This window comes from Toxotes jaculatrix, chromosome 19 (genome assembly GCF_017976425.1).
Source record: "Toxotes jaculatrix isolate fToxJac2 chromosome 19, fToxJac2.pri, whole genome shotgun sequence".
NCBI lineage: Eukaryota > Metazoa > Chordata > Actinopteri > Toxotidae > Toxotes > Toxotes jaculatrix.
The window spans coordinates 18,594,410-18,614,037 of NC_054412.1; the positions used below are offsets into that span (position 1 = coordinate 18,594,410).

Genomic DNA, 19,628 nt, shown 5'->3' on the forward strand with positions numbered 1-19,628 from the left:
TAGAAACACAACTAACACTGATGCTCATACACATGTAGGTGACTTTGTCCCTGGTCCAGGTCCCCTGTCCTCCTTTTGAAGGAAAGGTCACTGCATATCCATACAAACATATTCTGAGCGATCATCCTATTTATCCCATGATGATAAAGATTACAATCATCTCTTCCAGGGTGTCCACGCCCTAAACCACAGAGTACTCAGCGTCTTTGACAGCACTAAATAAGCTTACGCATTCTGTGTTACCAAATATAAGGGTTTCCTTCTTCTGTATAGTGTAATAATGTTATTGTTGCTGCGCCTGTCATACTCTCAGTTCTTGCATCACACGTATACAATGGGTTCTTGATTTCAGACATAGGCGAAAGCGTCTCCTCATTTCTAGCTGTCAGTTTGCTAGTAATCTCAAATGACAGCTGTTGCCAGCAGATATTATCAGCCTTTGTTACCTAGCTAATTAAGCTAACATTAGCTTAATAACAGGCACTTTTCAACTAACTCATGGAGCTGACTCCAAGTGACTCTCTCCAGCTGTGACAGCAGTGCATCCAGAATGATTGTAATGATCTCCACACACTGACCTGATCATACGACAAAACGTGATTTTAACATGTCCCCCACAGCTGTGAGATTCTTAGTTCACTGTGATACCAGGCACTGGTAGCTTACAGGCAGCTGTAGAACAGGGACTTTCTCTTGTCTGCGGGGGCCTGTTCTGTTCCTCCCTGCCCACCGCTGATCACTTCCATATGGGCTGGAAGAAGTCTGCATCTCCTGCACCGCAGCATAGGTGAAGGCTGATTAATGAGAGAGAGAGAGAAAGGGAATGAGAGGGAGGCAGAAAAGAGACAGATGAGGAAAAAAATGGTTTGAGGAAGGCGGTGGGAGGGCGAGTCAGTGGTACACAAAATTATAAACTGAGTGGGGAAAAAAAAAAGAAGTTGCGAGTGGAAAATTGAAGACGTGGTTGCAGAGTGAGGAAAAGGAAGGATGCAGATGTAGCTGAGACCCCCCCCCCACAAAGCTCCTCCATCCTAAAGCTCCTTCCATCCATCTGAAGCTTCCTGAAAAAACCCCTCAGGTCATGCCTCAGTCCTCATATACCTCTCTCTCTCTTTCTTTCTTTTTCTTTCTTTCGTCCCCGCTTGTCCGTTTTCCTAGCAGGGACTCCCCCTGGATTCCACACCCGAGCTTGGAAAAGCCTTCTCTAACATTTATATGGTTGTGCTTGCATGTTTTGTTTCAGCTTCACAGGATTTATCATCCTCCCCCAGCTTGGAAAAGAACTGACTCTGGCCTTTCAGAGAGGAGCGGTTTATTGTCAGATAGTTCACAGCCAAAGAGGACAAACTGCAAAAAACTGTGTGTGTGTGGCAGGGGCATATATTTAAGTGGTTTGGGTGGATGCTGAGTGTACACGCCTGTCACACCAGAGTCCGGGGTTCCTGAGGGGCACCCTCGGTCCTGTCTGTGGTTAGGTTTAGGTAACAAAGCCACTTTAATTAAAGTTTGGGAAAGTGTGTGGTTAAATGTAAATATACACACCAGGCCGCGATCAGGAGTCAGTCCCATCTGACACTGGGCATGAGGCGGGGTACACCTTGGACAGGTTGGCAGTCAGTCCTGTAGCTTGTTTGATGATGTTGGTTTGTGTGTGTGTGTGCGTTTCAGCAGATTGTGGCTATAGATAAGAGGAAGATCCAGCTCTAACACAAAGCCTTCAGGTTATAGGGCAGATCTCTGCATGTGGTCTTCAGTGTGTAATGTAAAGAATGCTTTATGTAACAACAACAACAACAGACACAGATATACAAATCCATAGACTCTACAGTAACTGCAGTAGCTTTCTATTGTTGTTCTTCAGACCACGTAGGGCTGCGAGTCATGATTCATTACGTTATTGATTCATCTGGCTGTTTTCTCTTTTAATCAGTGTCAGAAAACAGTGAAAAATTCCCTCTGTAGTTTCCCTGGTTTCCCAGGGTGATTTCAGATTTCCTGTTTTGTCCGACCAATAATCACAACCTAAAAATATTCAGTTTACTAGCATGACAAAGAAAAGCAGCAAACCTTCAGCAAACCAAAGATGTGACATCCTGCTTTAAATACAGTTTCTTCGTGAATGTCATGAAAAAGTGTTTCTCCTATTAGGTACATTCATTCAGTTATGGCAGGCAGCCAGCACAGACCCCAGCACAGCAAGTCTCTGGCCCCAATGCTACCTTACATAATGATCATTTCAATGCGTAGCATGCACTGAGGTATACAGATGACTTTAGGGAAATAGAGAGCACTGTTATTGGATTGGTACTCTGCGTCGACAGATAGTTAAGGTATCAGAAAAAGAGAGGTGTGATCCGTGCATCACTCTCTCCAACCAATCACAGCCATAACAAGTTACCTTCGCTGTGACGTCTCAGCGGCATGAAGCAGCATGAAGCAGCATGAAGTCTCGGTCCCAGCAGGTCAAGGTTTTGTACATGCTGTTCAGTCTGTATCTCTGTGAATTGTTGCAAAAACTAAAAAGCAAGTAGAAAACAAGATGCTCAGTTTCCTTCTGTCATCGTTAGTATATGTAAAGATGAGCAGTAATGTTAAAGGGGTCTTTTATTAAGATAATAAACGGATTAAACTCAAATGGCATGAAACGCACATTAGATGGGCGACACTAATACAGACTCTGAAACCTTCATGTAGACTCTGAAGGAGCAGTGTGGCCGGCGTGACAGAAATGAACAAACGTTCGCCAGAACTCAAGGATGAACTGATCAGAAGTTGGTGGTCAAAGGTCAAAGGTCGCCATGACCTCACAAACCTACACTTTTGGCCATAACTCATTAATTCATGTGATTATGATGATTATAATTGGATTATTACATGAATCTGGACCGACGTGGATGTAAACTGTAACTCGACTGGTTGGCAGGGGCACACAACCACGAGGCTTTAATTCTAGTTTGGTTTGTTTCTATTTTTAGACCCGTCGGTTGGCTGGTTATGTAACTTTGGCCTATCAGCAATGAAATTAGTCACAATTTCCACCCGTAGTAGTGATGTACTGAGTTAGCACCGTCAGACAGTGTATCAGGGAGACATCCTTCCTGCCCTTTTCTGTTTCTTTATGATTTATTATAGCCAAATACCTGACTGATCAATCGTGTTATCAATTAGTTCAAACTAGCAAAGGTCAGGAGAGGCCCAGTCAGTAATCTTCTTCTTCTTCCAGTCATTAGTCAGATTAAGCTGCTCTGTATACACACCGTGAAAAGACTCTCTCTGCCTTTAGCCATCCAGCTTGGTTCATGTCCTCATTCCCCTTCTCCCTCACCCTATCCCCAGCCCAATCCTGACAGGATATGACATCATGGCGGCGAGGCCCCTTGAACTGCTTTGTTCCTCTTTGAAGTCAGAGCCGTTCTTAACTCGGAGCCTCATTAACATTAATGAAGGAGATGAAAATATTCTCATCTGATATTCCATTCTCCATTCCTGTTCTCGTCAGATCTGCAGATTTTTCCTCTGTGTGTGTGTGTGTGTGTGTGTCCTTCCACTCCATTATATTATTATTATTTTTTAGATAGGTATATAACTGGAACATATTGCAGTGTTGTGAAACTATAATGAAAATGTAATGGTAAACTTGTTGACCATGTTCCCCAAAGGATAATTCTGCTGTTGCCAAGGGGAGACGAGGAAAGATTGTGGAGCAACTTAACTAATTATAAGAAATCTAATTTTTGATTTGATTAAAATCACGGCAGAGAAATGCCACATTCTGTTGACATGCTGACATTTGAAATTGTCAGAAAATACAGTGGTGTTGGCGCAATGGAGAGAGAGGAGGAAGGAGGGAGAGAGCGAGTGGAGGGGTTAACAGGAGGACGAGGAGGGTCAACGAGCCCAGATTACACCAGCCGAGTACTGAACAAGGGGAAATCCTTGCGATTGTGAGACCATGTCCCTCAGGTAGCTGCAAAGACAAAAGGGACAATACATCAACACATAATGTTCACTGATCTTAATGAGGAGTGTTAATGATCTAAATGAGGAATATTAATGATGTTATTAATGGAAGTGAAAGATGAGATAAGTCGTGTGTGCTTCCCTCTGTGCTCCACAGGTCAGTGTGAAGGGGATTTTCTCTTTATGTCTCATGTTGCGGACTAAGACAGATTAAGACAAAGGTAATTAGTTTCAGCCCATGTTTATAGATGTGTGTAATGGGTTTAATTTTAATCATTTGATTTTTTGTTAGTTTTAGTGAACAAAAACATAAGACATTTTAGTCTGTCTTCGGTGCATTTTGAGGCTGCAGCTGTCGCCATCTTTGTGTACGGTTACCATGGTTACACGTGTCTCTCACAAGGTGTACTCTCCTCAGTAAATCCAGTTAGCAGTGAGAACAGAACCGCTCTCTCTAATCTAATCTAGTCCAGTGCTAACCAAGCATGAGCTGCAGCTACCTGTGCTGCTCGCTGCAGAGCAGTGAGTCCTTCAGAGGCCGGATTCACTCACCTGTTCACTAAACTGCTGTTAGTTGTCTGGGTTTAGTTTGAGAGGAGACACCGTATCATTGCACAGCATCAATCCTGTCACCTTTGTTTAGCGAACATCTAGAGGACGATTCAGACGGAGCATAGCTAATGGATGGACGGAGATATCAGCGCTCTTATGTGTTACACAGCAGTTTGACTTTCCTTGTTATGGCGTACACCTTAAAGCGGAGTGTATAGGCTTGCAGGTTTTTTAAAAACTGCTGCTCTGAGCCTTTGTGAAAAAGAAATGGATCTGTCTTGGAGGTGTGAGGTTTAATATATCGCCTGTAGAATACAGAGGGGGGGGAAAAAAAAAAAAATTCCTCAGCCAGAGCAGCAAGTCATGAATTAATTATCCTGCCTTCCTTTCTTTTCTCCATTTCATTACCGGCTCCTGTTTGTTTCTGCTCACAGATGTAGACAGTTAGATGGAAGATGTGGGCTGAGGTGTTAGCTCTTAATGCAGCTTCCGTTACAGATTTGTGATGAAAGTGATTAAAATAAAAGCCCCGAGATTCAGTCGTAATGGAAGTTCATCAGCGGCTGCAGAGTGTGAACACAGTTCAGCTTCTGTTGTCATAATGAAGCACATTAGCAGAGGTGTGAAAGTGTGTGGGGAAAGCTGGATGTGTGAGAAGGTGTGGATATGGACACACACGCTGTACGTATGTATGTGTGAGCGTGTGTGTGTGTCCTTGAGTCTGCCACTCATTTATATGTACAAGCATGCAACACACACACACACACACACACACACACGCACACACACACAGAGGAAATAAATGTTTCAGAGCAGTTTGATGAAGATTTTTTCAAACCTGCACTGAGATGCATGTAAAGTAGCTTTGGCACATGCGGGAGAGTGTGTGTGTGTGTGTGTCACACTTGACATTCAGAGTGTCTTGCTCGTCAGTGTTGACCCTCCATTTTCATGCATTTCCAACCTTGAAACAGATAAACTGAAAACACTGAAACCACTGAGTTTGAGCCTTAGCAGAAGTGAGCCTGTCCTCCTCTCATCACTCCTCCCCTCCCTCTGGCTCTTTTCATTCCTTTTTCCATCTCCCAAAGCAGTTTACTCCATTTTCACAGTCTCTGCTCCTGAATGTCTGCTCCCTCCGTTTCTTTCTTTCTTTTCCCCTCTCACTTGTGGTCTCTTTCAGGTTGTCAGCATTGCTGTGACATACAGAAATCTATATTTCTGAGGAGCTTTCCTCTCACCTGTTTCCACCTCTGTCATTCTCTGGTGTTGGTAGTTTTTTTTTTTTTTTCTTGCAGAAGTCATGCACTGAATTATTGACTGTTTCCCTCCCTGCAGTCTGTCACTTCCTCTTGCACAGCTGCCCAGTGCTCGCATCATGGACGTATTAACACACATAGCAACATTAATGGGATAAAATAAAATATACAGCTGGACTGAATGGATAATCTGACAATGAAAATAGTCATTTTCAGGGTTTGTTACACAAATAGACTCACCATTTTACAGCTGATCCTTTTCCCATGATTCCATCTGGGAAAAATGCGTTTTGGGCCAGTGCGCGTCACGTGACGAACATGGAAGTTGTACTAATGCGGTTTAGCCACTGCACCAAAATCACTTCACAGCCCACAGTAGCACAATAAAGGAGCACTCCACCAAGTTTACACATAGAGGTCAGTTTAGTTGTAAAATGCAGTTCTACTCTGACTGTCAAAACAGTCATATAATGTCTTTTATGGCTTGGGAGGAGCTTTGTCGAGCTCACTTGAGAAAATATTCGGCCTTCATCCACCCATTTCTGTCTGTCCTCTGGACCGTCCCACAGGTGGTGATGAGCTGAAATAAGATATAAGTATCAAACATGCTTCTTCTAGCAGACAAAAAAAAAACAATAACAATGAACTAGCTTAAAAAAGACCCCCCCAAACTATCACACATGGCCTGAGATTACAAAACACACAGCTCACAGACAGATGCTTTCCTTGGCTGGAAGTGTTGGAGGAGGCACAGAGCTCAGGATGCTTGGATATTTTATTGGTGATCTCAGCAGCTAAAATCAGTGGCATGGCCTCTATGTTACTTTTGGTGTGTGTGTGTGTGTGTGCAACTTCATATTTTTGTTTATTGTGTTTTATTCTTGGTTTAGTTGACATCTGTTGGGTAACTAATGGACCTGTTAACAAGTTTTGGACTTTTACTTAGTAGAACCTAAAAGAAAAATAACTGGAATATGTTGTTGGGGGGAAAAAAAACTTTGTTTAGTTATTTAGTGACAGATAGAAAATGCATCCAGCCAGCCATGAAGCAGAAGAGTTTTTTTGCTCGCGGGTTGAAATCTTTTGAATGAAATCCCATATGAGCACAGTTCTTGTGCTCGTGTGCTCGTTATAGGAGTCCAGGGCTGCAGAGAATGACAGAAGTGATGCTGATGTTGTGCATTCAAGCCAGACCTCCCTCTGCGTCTGCTTTTGTTATGCCACACATCGCCCTTCTGTCTGCCTCTTCTTTGCTGTCCTTCATTTTTCACTCCCCTGTACGTGTGTGTGTGCTGTTTTAAAAGAAAAGTGTTAACAGGATTATCAGTGATGTTTCACAGAGGAATGTGGCTGGATGTGAAGAGTAATGCATTTATCTGTACTGCACGTTAGGTTTAAGGGAAGTTGTTCAAGCTGAGAAATCACAGCACTGATGACATTTCTAAATACTAAAGGGAATGTGTTTGTGACTAGTTCAGTTTAAAATAGGTTAATATTATGTTTAACCACATCAAGTGTTGCTTATAATATGAAGCTGAGCTTGGAGTGAAAAATAAAAATAAAAAGACAAAGTTACAAAGCTTTTACATGAAAAATAAGCTGTGGAGAAAAATTAGTAGGGAAAAAAGCCTGGTATTTTCCAAATGAATGAATATTCATCATCAACGGAAGCTTTAAAAATGATTGTGTTGGTCTAATGGTGGCCTGTGCTGTCATAGGAGGTCACATTGAAATATATTACTGTAGTTATGTTTAATTGGAGTTTTCATTTTCTGTGCACCAGGGTCAAACTGACCTGAAAACATGCCGGTGTGTCTTTTTAATTATAGCAAAAAGGTCTGGCAGAGCAGGCTGTACTCTGTACCCGTGGCTGGACTCGCATACCTGCTGCATTACCACCGGACCTGTAATCGCAGTTCAGAACATCCTCCAGGCTGTTGTGTGTTAGACAGCGTGTTCAGTCTGGAAGATTTTTTTTTTTCAGACAAAAACACACTGAAAGGAAAGAAAAAAAAAAAAATCAAAGATTAAAAAGCTCCCTGGTGTTTCATGAGTAGGCATCAGTGGTACAGTAGTTTTTCGGGAATGGTCAGCTCAGCTCAAATGAATGTGTGATCATCAGATCAGGTTTCTTTCTTTGTGGGTAAATGATGCGTCATTGTTTTCTCTCACTCTCGCTCTCTCTCTCTCTCTCCACAGTGAACAGAGTATCTGCCAGGCACGAGCCGCTGTCATGGTGTACGACGATGCCAATAAGAAGTGGGTCCCGGCCGGCGGTTCCACTGGATTCAGCAGAGTCCACATCTACCACCACACAGGCAACAATGCCTTCCGCGTGGTGGGACGCAAGATCCAAGATCATCAGGTCAGTGGATGGAACACGGGACCGACAGGTTCCCCTCAGACCAGTTACACACGTGGAACCTGATTCATTCGGTGCATGAATTCAGCTGGTCAGATTTATGGAGTTTACAAAGCACAGAGTTCACCAAAACAAACATGGACCATGTTGAGTTTGACAAGTTTGGCAGGAATGTTGTTGCACACCAGGCACACAGGGGGCCAAGTTTATAGAGGCTGTTAGGTCTTAGAAGGAGGATGGCAAAGCCGATTGTTACCAAATATGGTGTGTACAAATATTCAGTTTTATGTTCCCAGTGAGCTGAACACATGACTACACAGCCAGAGAATCCTGGGGTAAGAACATGTAATGCACTTCAGCACATGCTACTAGCTGTTCAGCACCCTTTTACAAGTGTGTATCAAATGATGACAGCGTGGGCTCAACACTCTCAAGGCTGACAAAGGCCTTTAAATAATTGATATCAAATCTAAAATTCAGGTCATGAGGTTTAAAGAATCAAAAGTTGTCAGCAGGTGTGAGGGGCTCCCAGGAGCCAAACACAGAAGTTTAAGAGTCAGTGAGTTTATAAAATGCTCCAAAAGTCTGTGTCTGTTGTATGCAAGTGGCTTTTAAAGATTTGTTAAAAAATGAATGTGTGTTTTGTTGCCATCTGCTTGTTAAAGTACACAGACAGTGTTTCCTCACACTCAGGCCTGGAACTCTGCCACTGTGTGTGTGTGTGTGTGTGTGTGTGTGTGTGTGTGTGTGTGTGTGGGGGGGGGGGGGGGGCTGAAGAGGGAACTGACGTGGAAATGAACAGTGACAGTAACCAGATTGACATAGACACACACACACAGATACATACACACACATAACCTGACCTTCCACTGAAACTCTTTCCTGAATCTTTACCAGTTTTCTCCTTGACCCTGCAACTCCTCTAAATCCAGTGGATGTCAGCACATCCCATACTAAGCTCTTATTTCACACACACACGAGCAACACACACACACACACACACACACACACACACACACACACACACACACACACACACACACACACACACACACACACACACACACAAGCTTATATATGAACTTATACACATTCACTCAAACACAACACAATCCTCTAAGGAAATGACAGGAAGAAGTTCAGAGGAGCTCACAGCCATAATCCACAATTTACAGAGGAACATCCCAGGCAGGTCTGATGCACTGTGGGTATGAGTGTGTTTGTTCCATCACCGCAAAATACAGCAAGTAGCTGCTGAAAGAAAAGGCGTGAATGAGTAGGGGAGAACCAGCGAGGACACAGCTTGACTATGTGTGTGTTTGTCTGTGTGTGTGTGTGTGTGTGTGTGTGTGTGTCTAACTTAACCTAGAGTAAAATGTTTATGGTTTTCTTTGACTAAGATGAGGCTAACACATCCAGAGTGTTATAATGTCCAATGTTCACAGGACTAGAAACTGGAAATAAAAACAAAAAAACATCACTAAAAGGAATATGAAAATTTTATCTCAGGACCAAGACTTAATTAAAAATAGATGACAGAATTAACACTAGTATGGAGGATGCAGAAGTGTAAAGAGGAGAATCTGTTGTTATCACAGTCCCCGCAGGTTCCCACTCTGTCTCTAGAAGTCACAGAGGAGTAGCTCGAGGCGTTTCTACTTGGCCTGGAGCCCAGGACACTAAAAAATCCCTGATGTTAGCCTTGAAAGCATCTTAAACACAGGCTGTGTTGATCATAAAGCCACTTTACGACCATGTAAAAATGACCTTTTACCACATTATGAGCAACAGTGTTTAGGTTTAATGTGATTGAGGAGGACGCAGATCGGATAGCGCGAGTTTCGAATCATCGTCGCGATTGTCTCGGCTCCTGTGAGCCTGGCAGCAGGTGGACGGAGTTAGTGTCACGGCTGGGAGAGAGTGACGGATGGACTGAGAGCAGAGCACATTCGCTCCTTGTTTTCATGTCTGTGTTTGTGCTACTGTGCCATAAATCTCAAGTCAGCCTCGCAAACATGCTGTCACACACACACACACTCTCCCAAACCTTTTCCAAAATGTCAGTTCAAGCTCCCAGCACTGCAGAAACACAGCTGTACAGGACTCTGCAGCGGTCTTGTCATGGTGGCTCCTGAAGATGATGATTAAAATGCATGAGTTAGCAGCTGTCAGCCAATCTGACGCACATTTCCTTTTTCTTTTCTCCCCGATGTCGTGGTTCATCGCCAGGTGGTGATAAACTGTGCAATTCCCAAGGGTCTGAAATACAACCAGGCCACGCAGACCTTCCACCAGTGGCGTGACTCCAGACAGGTCTACGGCCTCAACTTTGGCAGCAAGGAGGACGCCAACGTCTTTGCCAGTGCCATGATGCACGCTCTGGAGGTGCTCAACTCCCAGGACTCGGGTAAGACTGCCTTATACTGCATGCGCTGCCTTATTGCATTGGAAATTGTGGAAGTTGAACCCTCAACCGAACAATGTTGAGCCTCCAGATCTGTCCCATTTTCCAGTCATTTTCTTTCCCTTCTTATTCGTTCTGTGTATCATTTTATTTCCTCAAGGGGAAAGAGATATCAATCAAAGATATTCATTTTTTCTCATTACATCAGCTGCATCTGAACAACACAAGGTCATGTCTTGTACACCACAGAGAAGGCTGCTGAGGGATTTACATGTATTTAATAACTGAGCATTAAAATGAAGCTGTAGCTGCAGTTTGGGCCTGTAATCCTGCAGATAACTAGCTGGTTTCATTGTTACTGAGTGTGTGTGCTGGAGGAGCAGGTTGACTTATGGGTATTAAACATTCAGAGGCAAGGGCGAAACAGGAAATGAGTGACCTCATGGTTAACAGGCTGTTAGTTCACATGAAGAGGATCATCGGGAAGGCGTCGGTATTCATGCTGCACACAGCCCAATCTGATTCAGCCACAGATATGTGCCGGCGGTACCTTGAATGGTACAGCATGACCTTGGTTCTCTGAAACATGCGCTCATTACGAAGCTCCATTCCCTGGCTGTGTATCTGCGTTTGCCCGCCTGCCGAGGGGGATGAGAGGGGAGAGACGAGATGAGGCGATTGTGTGTTTGTGCAAGTTTTTGTGCTCAGATTTATGCTCCCAAAGTGAACGCTAACCTTCGCCTACAGCATTTGAAGCCCCCCCCCCCCAACTTTACCGCATTTCTATTTTCCTTTCCTGTTTTCAATCCCACAAAGACGCAGCAGAGGTTTTAATTGCAGCCTCTTTGTATTTGTGTGATTCCAGATGCTGCTCCACATGACCCACCATGACCCACATCCTCCTCCCTCCTCTCCTCTCCTCTCCACTCCTCTCCACTCTATTGTACCATCTCCTCCTTTCTCCCTAAGCCAGTACTCTCACCACACTCTAATCCCATCCCCTAATTAACCTGATAGTGATGCAGCTCATTATCCTAATGGTGCTAAGAGCTGTGTGTGGCATGTTTGTGTGTGTGTGTGTGGGGGTGAGAGAAAGAGAGAAGTGACAGAAGGTGAAGGGAACTTGTGACAGGATCCAAAATTTGGCCTATGTGAAAGCAAACTGTATGTCAGTGGAGGATTGTTTATAGTTGTGGGAGCTCTGCTCTCCAGTCACATAAATACTGTGAGCTGTCGGCTTCCTGAAAAAAAAAAAGAAAATCAAAAAAATTTGAAAGCACATTGGCTCCTAACTCATCCCACTTGAAGACAAAAGCCGAATATATAGCAAAAAACATAATAACGAAGCCATAAGCTGTGTTACTTACAGCGACGTGCATCCATAGAGCTTTGAATGAATGTAGCTAATTTACATGGATGACACTGACCCTGGGCCTGAGGTAAACGATACCCATGGCAGTAGTCAGTGAAAAATTCCTCCTCCTTAGTTAGGGACCGTCCAAAAAGAGTATCACTGCGCACGTTCACATGTTTGTGCGACAGCAGATTTCTGGTTCAGTGCTTGAAATAAGAATCGAGGAAACGAGTTTTCTAAACCAATGTATTTTCAGCCATAATCAAATAAGAGCATCAAATGCTTTTGACAAAGGACAAACAGCTCAACCAGAGAACCCCCCCAACATTTCCATTTTTTACCTCACTTGATCTCCTCCGGCTCTCTCTCCCTGTCACTTTCTCATTCCTCTCACACACCGCCTTCCCTTTTCTAGCTCCTTCCCTCTCTCCTTTTTGCCCCGTTCCCTCTCTCAGCAGTTGAGCGAGCTGCATACAGAAGCCAGAGGAAGGCGACAGGGTTTCCCCTTTCAACCCCACTGTTTTGCTAATATATTTGTGTCCTGACAGCTGCTCCTGGTGGCGCCTGTTCCAGTCTAAGTCATCTGTGGACTTGACAATCCTCCCCGACACACGGGGTTCACCCTCCATCACTCCCTCAGTGGGTGTTAAAGTCCTGCCACATGAGTGAGCGTCAGATCACTTATTTTAGACCTGTGTTTGTTGAACGAGGTGATATATGCTGTGTGAACAGTGGAGAGGAAGCTTTTAGTGATCATTTTAATGCCTTAGCTGTGATGCGGCGTAGTTTGGCTCGATGCCATTATCACTGTGTTAAATTTACGTGGAAGCTGTCGTCTGGTCGGACTTGTTTTGTGGCTCTCACACCATCACATGAACACAAAGTGCTGATTTACAGTGGATGAGGGCAGTAACTGATTTAAACTGGCTATCTAAGCTATTATCAGAAGTGCCTTACAGTGGGAATCAGTGACCTAATCCAGGCAGTGTTCACGCTCCACAGGAACAGCTCAGTAATCAATGGAGACATAAATCATACCTTTGTCAGCCCCCAGCCCGTGGGGATGCTTAAATGGAGCAAGACAAACAGCTGGACAGTAATGGCAGCCAGTCTTTTAGCTAGCTTTCTAAATGAGGGTCATTTCTGCAGCTTCTCTTGTATTTACAGTCGTCTTCACTGTATCGGCCCGATCCTGATTCCTGATCCTGATCTTTACCCATGGTGGCTCCCCTTCTCTTATCCCTGAGCCTGAGAGCACTCATCCACAAACATTTAGTAGACTTGAAATGAAAGTCTGCTGTTAGGGAGATTGGAGAATTTTATTTTTTGGACTCTGGCTGTAAACATCATGTGTATCCATGCACGTGTGTGAGGTTAGAAGGTTGTCATTATAATATAAAGAAGCAGCACGTGACGGGAGCATGCTACAGGTCCACATCTGAGCTACAGTGAGGATTAAATGCTCTGACAAATTAATCTGACATTGCTGTAAATTATTTCTGGGATGTACCAGTGAAACCAGCTCGTGACCTTTGCCCTCGGTGGCCTGTTTCCCTTTCTGTGATTTCGTTCTGCTATGTTGTATCTGATGCAGACATGCTGTACAAATACACAAACAAATTCTACAACGTGGTGGGTCATCATCGTAGCTAAAACTGATCGCTTTCTCTCCTAAATGCCTTTTCTAATCTGGAATTGCCACTGCTGTGATTTCATCTCTTTGAAGTTTAGTTTGACCCAAATAGCCAAAGAAGAGCCTCGCGATTATTTCAGCTATTCAAAGGCTTCAGTGGGAAATGAATAAATGCACGAGTGTGCAGTTTCTGTGTTGTTAGTGTTTGGTTGACACAAAAAAAAACAAGCCAAGTGTTTCGTAGAATTATTCTGTGAGGCGCCCGCATCAGCAAGGTGTGTGTGTGTGTGTGTGTGTGTGCGTCTGCTCATGTGTGCTCACCTTGAACGGATCACAGAGTATCTTATCACATCTTTGGGAAGCAAGTGGATGTGGTGACTGCTGACATGTGGAAAGTGTGTGTGCCTATGTGTGTGCTTTGGTAACTCTTAAGACTGTGTGTGTGGGTGCAGTATGTGTGTGCGCTTCTAAGACTTTTGGCACACACACACACACACACGATTTCATCACGTGGTCTTACATCACTGAAACCAGCTGCATCCTCTCTTCATTGCCATGTGCCGAGTCAGAAGGCGAGCAGCTCTATCCTCCGACTCGGGGGCAAAGTGACGTCATTTCAAAACTGTGAGCTCACACACGGACACGCTGAGATCCAGACACACACACACACACACTTTGTTTATCTAGGTTCCTCTTTTCTCCTAAAAAGGCTAAAGTAGAGCTGGATGGAAGGCCAGGATTAGGAGAGGGAGGGATGGGTCACAAGTAACCGGGCGTCTGTCTGTGTTGTGGTCTGGCCAGTAATCCGCTCCTCTCAGGTCACGGCAGGGAGGGGGAGAGATGAGGTGAATAACAGAAAGTCACAGGTATAACGGAGGACTGATGGGTAGAAGGTGGACAGGAGGTGGGATAGGTTGAAGTGGATTGGTGGATGGATAGATTTGTGTCTGAATGGGACAAAACAAGTTCTGGAAAGATTTGATTTTCACAATAAAAGTCTCTGTGTTAGTTCACCCCCCCTCTTCATCAGTTTTGAAACACAGCCTTGATGGATAAAAGGCTGAGAAAACAAATCTGTCCTGGCCTAACCTGTGACATTGTGTTGGATGTGTGTCAGTGTCAGCAGCTCGCTGCCTATCAAAACACGCTGTGTTGAAAAGGCTGCAGGAAGAATGTGACCAGCAGCATGACTGCCATATCTGTCTGTGGATGAAGTGCAGCCCCCCTGCAGCTAAATATTTATATCTGTCTCTGTCTCTGTGCCTTTATTTCCTTCGCTGACACACACACGCTTATTTTCATTATTGAATAATCAATATTTAAAAAATAAGTCTTAAAGATATTCAATTTACAATAATGTAAAACTGAGGAAAGTGCTGCATCTTCGCATTTGAGAAGCTAAAACCAGAAATCCATTCTATGAACTGCTGTCATTGTTCAACTTGTGCACTGACTTATATTATTAAATACTATATGACATTATGGATCTATAAATGTTGACAAATTAACATGTAAGCAGCATTTTAATGTGGAGCAAATTTCTAACTATTTTACACACTGTTCAGCAGCTGAGTCTGTAAACGTGTGTCATATTTTATGAACAAATTATAGTTTTTGTTTGTAAAATCTAAATCTGCAGTTTATTTTATGGTGTTTCTCCTTTTCCTAAGTCATGTATTTATGTCAGTGGCCTGATTTCGTTTTGTGAAGCACAATATTTGCCTTGAAGTTAAAATACTCAAGTACAACACAAATACCTTAGCACTGGACTTACTAAAATGTTTGAGCAAATCTACTTACTTATTTTCCTCCAAATATTAGTCAATAGAGCTCACAGTTAATTATAGGATGAATTCTTGCCAGATGAGCAGGATCTAATTCTCTGGTCTATTTGTCTGGACAGCCGGACTTAGCCAGATTCAGCGGCAGCTTGTCTCTACGGAGACGTGAGAAGTTGCTAACTGGGGATTTGTCATTTATTTTCAGTCTTTGTGGTCCCTGCCAGCAGTGCACCATGCGGCTCTCGATCATGTGAAAGCTTTTGTGGAGAGGAGGGGTTGAAATCTGAGAGAGGTGGAGGTGCGGAATGATAGAAAGACACACGGAGGGACTCTTCATGCCCGTCCCATAGAAACAGTCTACGTTCCTGGATCAGAATGAGTTTGTTTTTACAGGTCATGAGGGTGAAAACGTGGCGTAAACATTTAGGGTTACGACACCTCCTCCGACCGTGCACCGCATCAGTCTGGCATGTGTTTATATGCTTTTCAGATCGCGACTGCCCGCCAAATGTAGGCTGGCAAAATGGTAGACTACATTACAACACAGCTGGACGACGGCAGACAGAGACTTTTGATATTGGAAGAGGAAGAGAAAGAGAAAGGAATACTTATATACTGAGAAGAAAGAAAAAGGCTTAGAAAGAAATCAGAAAGAAAGAGGCAGAGAGGTGTTAAAGAGAAAAGGAAAGTAAAAAATAAAAAATCAGAAAGGAAGGATAAGTCAAAAAGAGGTCAGTCAGAGGTCCGACAGCTTTCTTGTATATTTTTCTGACTGCTGCTGATTGTGGCTTTGGTGAACAGAGGACCCCCTAAGGCCCCCGTCACAGCGGTATCCACAGACATGCCTGCTCCAGCAAGAGTTAAGCGATTCTCCGTGGATAAACAGAAGATCAGCCGTGCTCAGATCATCCTCAGGAGTGAGTAGTCGGCCTGACAGGACCGTCGGAGGGAGGGGGGGGTGGACGATTGGTGTGGCTGTTTGTTTGATTAGGATGTGAACAGTCCAACATTGTGCCCCTGTCTGTTTCATCAGAAAATACACTTTGTATTTTGTGGTTTGACTGAGATGCAGGTTTGCTTGGGTAAAATGTGGTGACGAAACAAGCGTCATTTCTTCAATGGCTTTTCTACTTTTCATTTCAGTGTAAAGTTTTTTGGATTTTGGACACATTTTCAAACAAAATAAGCAATTTGAATGCATCATCTTGGGGAAACTGTAACAGGCATTTTTCTTATTTTCTGACATTTTACAAATGGCAATGGATCATTAATCAATAATTAAAAAAGAATGCAGTCCTATATTATCAATAATGTAAATAGAACAGTGTCAGCTCTGCAACAGCCTGATACGCTGAATCAGTTTTGATGCCTTTACTGTGACCCGGTCCTTGAACATAGGGATCTGGATGTGAACGACTCGATTTAAATACTAAACACAATTTTATAAACAGTCTAGATTGACAGGATTAAAATTGCACAAGGATAAAGAGGATGTTGGTGTATGAACCTAATTATGTAAGTGAAAAATCCATGAGTGTGTGTTTAAACGTTTAACCATTCTGTCCCACGAGCCTCAGACATATTTTAGCCGGAAGCGAGGCCTTTGTGGAGGCTTCCCGATTGGCTACAGAGCCATTCTGTGATTTCATTGGCTGAGCTGTGCTCTAGTTGTCATGTAACAACAGCGCAGGAAGGCTGCAGGGAGGACTGACCACAGTTGCCATGGTCTCCTGATCTTTAAAAGAGGAAAACAAGTTTAACGTTATATGTGAGCCACGGCACGGATGTGCTTTTGTGTTTGTCAGCAGTGTGCACTTTGTGTGTGTGTGTGTGTGTGTGTGTGTGTGTAGATTTCTTAAGTGCTGCAGTTATGAGTATACAAATGCTAAATGGATTAAAATAAAAAATATAAGCCACTTATTGAGCAACATAAAGCTGGTAAAGCTGCAAACAGGAAACAAACTTACATGTGAACAAGTCACAAGAGAATCTGAACAATTCAAAACAGATTAAGGATCATACTTGTATAGTGTAACATGCCATGACTGAGCACTAGACTGGCTCCTGATCTCAGAATAACAGTCTGCATCTCTGATTGTGTGGTTTTGTTATTATTATTATTTTTTTTAGCGATTCAAATAGGTCTGATGTTGTGCTCGTCGACAGCTGTTCCCTGGCAGGAAAAACAACCAAACCCATCAGAGCTGTGTTGACAGCACTAAGAGTAAGGACGCCATATTCCTGTGCCAAAGCCAGAAATATAATGGCAGAAAACGTGCCAGGAAAAAGACTGCATGTTATCACGCACTGGTAACAATGTCATCTAGGTTGTAAAAGATTTAAGTAAAAAAAAAAAAAAAAAAAAGAATTCAGATAACTATACCTTGGCCATAAGTAATTTTTTAAAACATAAAAACACAACCAACCCTTAGATTTTTTTTTTTAATTGTGCCATTGAAAAACAAGCCTTAATGCTGCTGTGTTTTCTGAGTCCAGGGCCAAAGACTAAGTGGTGGAAGGATCATTATCACTGCAGAAACACTTACCAAACCCAAAACCACTGCAACTTTGCCAACACTTCAGTTGAACAACCAAGACCTATCATCATCTTTTTTTGGCTGAGACAAATAAAACATCCATTCACACCAAAAGACTTAAGTCATGCTAATGTGTTTCCGTCCTTCCCGTCCTAATAACCCCGTCACATAAGCCAGATTCTCAAACTTCATCACTGCTTCCCCACAAATCAGTTGTCCTTTCATCTCTCAGCATGGAGTACGCTGATTTCAAATTGGTGTCGTATGACCCAAAGCTGAGTTATCATGTCGTTTTGTTTTTTGTTTTTTTTTTTCTTTCTCAGGCTGATCGCAAGCTCCAGTTAAATATGTTTCTGGTTATGATGTTGGATTATTTACCAGAAGCACGCTCTCTCCTCATTCAGAGTGTGACATCTGAAATTATCAGCTGCCATGCCCTGTAATTCAGCTCTTTGACAGTGAGACTTTTTGATCATCAGTCCTCGCTGGGAGTGATTTCGTCCAAATATTTCCATCATTTGAGAAAAATACTTAATGAGCCACCATGAGCTGTGTCATGTTTGGGGCTCCGACAGACGCAAAACAACCAGAGTTGTTTGTTTCCTGGATTTGAATAGCAAGTAACAGCACTGAAAAATGCTCAAATCCCAGGGCTTGTAATTTTCGGTGTATAAAAGTGTTTCCAGTTCATAGAAGTCATGCTGGAAGCCAACATTCCTAAATGCATTTTATGCCACTGACCATAATTGCGCATTTGTGGAGCTCTCTAAAATCTCGTGGCAGACATCATGAACGCTCTGACGGATAAAACATCCTTATAAATTATTTCATTTAGCCCTGATGTAGAGTTTTATAGCAGTGTCGCTCTCCCTCCGCTCCATCTGAAATGTTGCCTGGTGTAATTTAGCGTTGCAGAAATGATCACAGTTTATTGAGCGTCGACTGCCGGTTACGAACGATCGCAGACTCATTTCACTGGAGAAGCAGATTGAGGTAGATGTGTGTACAATTCTACTGTGTTTTTTGTCCTTCAGGTTCTGTGTTTCAGCACATTCAGCTTGAAATAAAAGAATGGATAGTACATTAAAACACCAAGTCTCAAGTCTCAGCTTTCATTTGAGTAGGTTAAAGTCAATATTGAATGAACTGTGTGGGAGATATGGCTCTTTTAACACCTCGTACCCACGCCGTGATGTTTCAAAAGTAATTGGACAGTTCATCATCATTTTTTTCAGTGTTTTACTACAGAGAATATTCTACATTCATACTAGCCATTCATATACCACTAACTTTAACTTCTTAAATCCCACTAGTCATTACATTTTATATTTGCTTTGGAGACAGACATTGTTCTTAATAAGTGGATCAGTTATCTGTCATGATGCAACCAATCTACATTAAGTACAGTTTCTTTGGCAGTGTCATTATAATCCATCTGCCATCAGTTACATTGGCTGATACAGGTTTTCCATTTAGCACTGGTATGGGAATCATGATTAGGAAAGGAAGTGTTAAGTCTGTGCATCCCAAGATGCAACATATGTCCAGATGGATTTTGGGAAAATGTGTATAAAATGATGCAAAAGAGATGTAGGATATTTCTGAGGTGTCTTGTGCTTCTAGAAATCCAGAAGAGCTTGTGATATTTTTTTTGGTTTGGTCTAGATTCCTTTGACCCGGTTTCTGTCACCTTAACCATTCAAGGCTGTCTGCGAGGGCAAGCCACTTGTTGCCGGGCAGATCTGAAACTATAATAAGTGCATGTTTGCAGGTGGTGTCACTCTGA

The 19,628-nt window shown here is 43.0% G+C and overlaps 1 protein-coding gene across 4 annotated transcripts in view; it reads left to right on the plus strand.

Moving 5' to 3' along the window:
• enah (ENAH actin regulator) overlaps window positions 1–19,628 on the plus strand; it is a 101,037-nt gene that overhangs the window by 43,213 nt on the left and 38,196 nt on the right. For all 4 annotated transcript variants that reach the window (XM_041064308.1, XM_041064307.1, XM_041064309.1 and 1 more), the window contains exons 2-3: window positions 7,971–8,136; window positions 10,363–10,540. In XM_041064308.1, the coding sequence (XP_040920242.1) occupies window positions 7,971–8,136; window positions 10,363–10,540 (344 nt within the window). The remainder of the gene's footprint in view (window positions 1–7,970; window positions 8,137–10,362; window positions 10,541–19,628) is intronic.